Below are 6486 nucleotides of genomic sequence, written 5' to 3'. Positions count from 1 at the left end.
CAATAGGTTGACAAACAGTGTTGATTAAAAAAAAAGAAAATAACGGACATGGGTTGACAATAGAGGAGTGAGGTAGGTTACAGGGAATTTATTAGGTAGTGTTTAGTTTTTATCTTAAACTGGTTGAGAGAGGTACTGTCTTTAACATGGTTGGGAAGGTCATTCCACATTCTGGGCCCCTTGATTTGTAGAGCATTTCTGGTTTGATTAAGTCGTACTCTAGGAATATCAAAACTGTATTTATTTCTGGTGTGATGCTCATGGGTTCTGTTACAACCTTCTATGAAGCTTTTGAGATCAGGATTGGCATTACAATTTAGCGTTTTGTATATGTATAGTACACATGAGAGAATGTGCAGTGACTTTTTTTTTTTTTTTTTTTTTTTTTTTTTTTTTTTTTTTTTTTTTTTTTTTTTTTTTTTTTTTTTTTTTTTTTTTTTTTGAGATATATACAAGAGTTGTTACATTCTTGTACAGCCACTAGTACGCGTAGCGTTTCGGGCAAGTCCTTAATCCTATGGTCCCTGGAATACGATCCCCTGCCGCGAAGAATCGTTTTTTCATCCAAGTACACATTTTACTGTTGCGTTAAACAGAGGCTACAGTTAAGGAATTGCGCCCAGTAAATCCTCCCCGGCCAGGATACGAACCCATGACATAGCGCTCGCGGAACGCCAGGCGAGTGTCTTACCACTTAATGTCTAACATATTCAGGGATTTGAATAGGGGTACCGAGTGATGTCTGGGGCCAGAATTGGATATTGTCCTAATAGCAGCTTTGTGTTGAGTAATTAGAGGACGTAAATGATTTTGGGTAGTAGAGCCCCAAGCACAAATACCATAGTTGAGATATGGATAGATAAGGGAGTAATAGAGAGTCACCAGGGCAGGGCGTGGTACATAATATCTGATCTTAGAAAGAATGCCCACAGTTTTTGAAACTTTTTTAGATATGTTTAGAATGTGTCCCTGGAAATTCAGCTTGTGGTCAATGAGAATGCCAAGGAATTTGCCATCTAATTTGTTACAAATTTGGGTATTGTTTATTTTGAGATTTATTTGATTAGAGGATTTATTGCCAAACAGAATATAGAAAGTTTTGTCAATGTTAAGGGTGAGTTTGTTGGCAGTTAGCCACAGATGGACTTTATTTAGCTCAGTATTTACTGTGGCATTTAGAGCAAGGGGATCAGGACTGGAGTAAATGAAGGTTGTGTCGTCAGCAAATAGGATTGGTTTGAGGTGTTGGGAGGCATTTGGAAGGTCATTAATGTAGATGAGAAAGAGGAGAGGGCCAAGTATGCTGCCCTGGGGAACACCAATGTTGATGGGTAGGGTGGGAGAAATTGTATTATTCACAGAAACACATTGGAGCCTGTCAGTAAGGTAGGATTTGAGGTATTGTAGGGAGTGTCCTCTGACACCATAATGATGTAATTTAAGAAGAAGGTTTTGGTGGTTGACAGTATCGAAAGCTTTACGCAGGTCCACAAATAACCCAACAGGGAACTCATTTTTATCAAGAGCTGTATGAATCGAGTTAAGCATACTAATAAGTGCATCGTTAGTGCTTTTCTTGGGCCTGAAGCCATATTGGCAAGGGCTAAGTATATTGAGTTTGGCCAGATATGAGTAAAGCTGCTTATAGATTAGTTTTTCAAAAATTTTTGACAAGTTTGGCAGGATTGATATAGGTCTGTAGTTGTTAACATCTGTGAGATCACCACATTTGTGGACAGGCGTTACTCTCGCTTTTTTTTAGAATATCTGGAAAGGTTTGGAGTTCAAGTGACTTGTTGAAGAGCAAAGCAATAGCAGGGGCTAAAGATCTGGAGGCTTTTTTGTAGATTAAAGTTGGTATCTCCTCAAGGGCACCAGACTTGGTTTTAAGGGAAAGGATTATCTCATTGACGTCAATGGAATTAATAGGCTTTAGGTACAGAGACTGGGGATAGTTCCCTGTCAGATAGTCCTTAATGTCAGTACTGGAAGATGGTATATCATTAGCAAGGGATGAACCAATGGAAGAGAAGAACCTATTGAACTCAATAGCAGAATCAGAGGCTGAAAGCTGACCATCGTTATTAGACAGGAGAGTCGGTTTGTTATTTAAAGACTTCTTTGATCCCAATATTTGTGAAATTGTTCTCCATGTTTGTTTAATGTTGCTCTTTATTTGGGTAAATTTATCTTCGTAGTACTTAGTTTTGGCTCGTCTAATTATCTTAGATAGCAATAATGAGTAATTCTTTGAGAATTCTTTGGAGACAATCCCTAACCTATACTTTTTCTCAAGGTCATGTTTTTTATTAATAGATTTAAGTATTCCCTTTGTAAGCCAGGGATTGTTAAGCCTTTTGGTTGTGACTTGTTTTGTAAGCATAGGACAGTGGGTATTATAAAGGCTAAGAGTTGTTAGTAGAAAAGATTGCACTGCTAGGTTGATGTCCCCTATGTTACCTAACTCGGACTCCCAGTTGACATTATCAGCAGCAGTTATAAAATTGTTTATAGCAGTTTCATTGTGCAGCCTAAAGCTTAACTCCCTTGTTTCTAGAGGTGGTTTGCTAATGTTAGTTAAGAGAAATGTGGGGTAATGGTCTGTAGTGCTATCGGTGATTATACCTGAAGTAAGCGGAGAGGTTATATTTGTCCAGATGTGATCTAGAGTCGTGGCAGTGCTATCAGTGATTCTAGTAGGTCTAGTGATTAAGGGTATGAGGAAGCAGGAATTCATACAGTTGAGGAAGCTAACAGCAGTAGGGTGTTCTGGCTCGCAGAGGTCAATATTAAAGTCCCCTGCGATAATTAGGTGGTTTTTGTTCAGTCTGTTATCAAGTATTAGATTTCTAAGGTTTGAGTTGAATTCGGACACATCAGTGTTAGGAATTCTATAAACTGCACCCACAGACAGGATAGACTCGGCACCCTTGACTTTGAAGCTGGCGAAGATATACTCCCCATAGCAGTCTCTAGTTCTAATTTCTTTTAAGCATGTTAGTTCTTGGTGGTAGTAAAGAGCAGTGCCACCACCTCTCTGAAGTTGACGACAGTTGTGGATTGCTGAGTAGTTAGGCATGTTAAAGAGTTGAGTAGTATCATCTTTCAACCATGTTTCAGTAAGTATAATAAAAGAGAAATTGTTGTCAATAGCTTCAATCAAGGCACTAACATCATCGAAGTGTTTGCCTAGGGATCTAACGTTCAAATTGATTACAGAGATATTGTGACTATGAGTTAATACATTGTTTACATCATGTGCTGCAAAATATCTGCAATTTAGATCATTAAAGTGATTATTGTCATAGATAGTGGATAAGAGGTTAAGTTCTGGGTCTATACTTGACTGCATAAAAAAAAGCTGATTGCCGGAAAAACAAGAAAAACAAAAAGAAATAAAAGTACACAATACTGTACCAAACAAGTGGCCAAAGTAGTGGCTGATGTTTGAGTGACTCGGGTAGGTTTGGTTATTGTGGGGATTAGCATACAGGAGTTCATGCTTTTGACGAAATAGTCAACTTGAGGGCAATTTTGTTGACCCAGGTCGATATTGAAATCTCCTTCCAGAATGATGTGGTTTTTGTTGAGATTGTTGTTTATAATAAGATTCCTTAGGTTATCTGAGAACGAAGCTATGTTAGTATTGGGAAATCTATAGATGGCTCCAATAGTCAAGGAGGATTTAAGGGATTTAATTGTAAACTGAACAAAAGTATATTCACAGTAGTCATCTCTATCACTAATGACACTGTTGTAGATAAATGTATCTCGGTAATATATAGCTGTGCCGCCACCTTTTTTATTAGGCCTACAGTTGTGAATGGCTTTATAACCAGCTAAATTGTAGAGTTGGGTTATGTTCCCAATCCGAACGTCTTTACCATTGTGATCTTTGCTGTTTTCTTATATGTGCTATCAATCTGCTGTATGGTGTCTATTAATCTTGTTTAAATTACCAATCAAGTTGTTAATGTAATCAATCAGAGCTTTAATATACCAATGTGCTCTAATATACTTACTAATCTCTCTCATCTCATTTTTTCTTGCAATGTATCTGTTATCATTTTATTAATTCTGCTAGAATTTACCTACTTAATAAACACTTTGGCGCATTCCTGCAGACCGTCGTTGTCACCAATATTATTAATCACACCGCACGCGTGCCCCTCTCGGGAGTCACGAGAAAAAATATTTGTATAAAATCCATTTATTATCCGATCAACTTGGGAATAGTTTACAAATGTTTGCCATGAAATTTACGTTTTCTCTAATAGCCGAACAGCTTATTAAAGAGGACGGCGTGGCAGTGAATCATCGTGGTAAAACAATTGTATTATTGACACGACGAGTATAATCGACGTAGTTTTTATATATGTTGCCGGTCGAACGCATCCTTATGTGACCTTTAATACTTATGTTCTTATAGAACATTCTATTGCGAGCACATTGGTACAAAAATGAAATACATACATCGACAAATAATGTCAGGACAGTGAATTGAATATACACTTTTCAAAGCGAGTTTCGCTGATATGCCGCCGCGGGTAACACTTCGGCCACTTCCCACACTGTTTTGGGTGGGCTACGACATTGAATCTATATTTATATGCATATGTCCGTGTAGAGAATTTTATTTCGATTCCAATGATACCACAATTAGCGATGTAGGACAACTGTAGGCTTCGCAACCATTAAGAGAGTGGAAACATTTTGTTGCTGTTTGGCGCTCTCGGCTAGTGATCTGAATAGTTTTTTATTTGGTGTTGATAATCCTTATGCTTTGGCGGAATTTTATAGATATGTTCTTATAGACAATTTTATTGCGAACACAGTGATACCAAATTTAAATACGTGCGCCTTCAATTATTGTCAGGACAGTCAAAAGAGTGTACACTTTTTCGGTCTTACCGTGTAGGCGCGCGAAGCGCCGAAAGCATCTAGGGTATGATTTTTTTTTGAACGCTGAGAGCGCGAAAGTGTTAAATTAATTAAATTAAAATTATCTGTTAGATTAAGGATCTGCCCGAAACGCTGTGCGTACTAGTGACTTTACAAGATTGTAAATACTATGCTATGTAAACAGCAGCGAACACAAACCAGCGCCTGTACGAACGAAAGGGTTTGTATGTACAAACTTCTCAGTGAACGAAGATGTTTCTAGTGAAGTATCCGAAACTGCAGTAGACGATTTGACCAGTCCTCCACACCACTGCTTCTACTGAGAAGGGTAGTAAACACCATCCTCCCACTGATATATCTGTACCTGTAAGTCACATATAATAAAGTCTTATAGTACGTGCTGCAGGTCGGACGGAACTCCTCACCCATCTGGAGACAGTAACTCACACTAACTGCATGCATCATAAAGATGAGGCCACGCCAGTGCCCTGAGTGTGGGAAAACATATAGTAGTTTTGCACATATGAAAAGGCACATGACGGTGCATACTAGTGATAAATGTCACAAGTGCCCAGAGTGTGGGAAAACATTCAGTCGTCTTGAGAGTGTAAAGAGGCACACGCCGGCATGCACGGGTCATACACCTCAGGAGTGCCCAGAGTGTGGGGAAACACTAAGTCACCCGGGTGATATGAGGAGTCACAGGATGGTGCATGTGGGTCATAAACCCCACAGGTGTGCAATGTGTGGGAAAACATTTAGTCAACTTGGAGAAAAGAAGGTTCACATGATGGTGCATTGGGGAGATGAACCTCACGAGTGCTCAGAGTGTGGGAAAACATTTTGTGATATTGATGATGTGAAGATTCACAAGTTGGTGCATAAGGTTATTAAATCTAACGAGTGTCCAGAGTGTGGGAAAAAATTCAGTCAACATGGAAATATGATGATTCACAGCAGGGTGCATACAGGTATTAAACCTCACAAGTGTTCAGAATGTGGGAAAACATTTAGCCAACTCGGAAATATGAAGATTCACAGGATGTTGCATACAGGTATAAAACCTCACAAGTGTCCAGAATGTGGGAAAACATTTAGCCAGCTTGGAAATATGATGACTCACAGGATGGTGCATACAGGTGATAAACCTCACAGGTGTCCAAAGTGTGGGAAAGCTTTTAGTCATCATTCTACTGTAAAGAGGCATATGATGGTTCATGCAGGTGATAAATCTCATATGTCCAGAGTGCCAGAAAATGTTTAGTCAACTTAAAAGTATGAAGATTCTCAGGACATTGCATATGGGTCCTTAACCTTGAGTGTGCTAAGTATGGGAAAAAATTCTGATAATGCAGGAAAATTGGAATTTATGTCCTGCAGTCACAGAGTACTAGAATGTCTGTCCTGCCATCATAGAGTACTGGAATATCTGAAAAAAAAATGATTAGCACTGTGCATTCAGATAACCTCCAAATGTATAGAATGTAGGAAAATATTCAAGTGGTGTGTAAATATAAAGTCATATGTTAATGCATATAGGTAATAAACATCACTGTTTCAAATGTTATGAAAGAATCTGTTAAC

General features: G+C 38.6%; 1 protein-coding gene across 1 annotated transcript; it reads left to right on the top strand.

Annotated features, from left to right (window-relative positions):
• The first annotated feature begins 5437 nt into the window (after positions 1 to 5437).
• Positions 5438 to 6166, top strand: LOC138373082 (zinc finger protein 214-like). Its single transcript, XM_069339108.1, has one exon. It carries the CDS (start codon positions 5438 to 5440, stop codon positions 6164 to 6166), a length of 729 nt encoding a protein of 242 aa, XP_069195209.1.
• Positions 6167 to 6486: the final 320 nt, after the last annotated feature.

Source organism: Procambarus clarkii, chromosome 41 (assembly GCF_040958095.1).
Source record: "Procambarus clarkii isolate CNS0578487 chromosome 41, FALCON_Pclarkii_2.0, whole genome shotgun sequence".
Taxonomy (NCBI): Eukaryota; Metazoa; Arthropoda; class Malacostraca; order Decapoda; family Cambaridae; genus Procambarus; species Procambarus clarkii.
This window is presented reverse-complemented; position numbering and strand designations above follow the sequence as displayed.

What these genes read in the sequence shown, in the direction of transcription:
- LOC138373082 (XM_069339108.1), top strand. Translation starts at nt 5,438, where the DNA reads ATGACGGTGCATACTAGTGATAAATGTCACAAGTGCCCAGAGTGTGGG.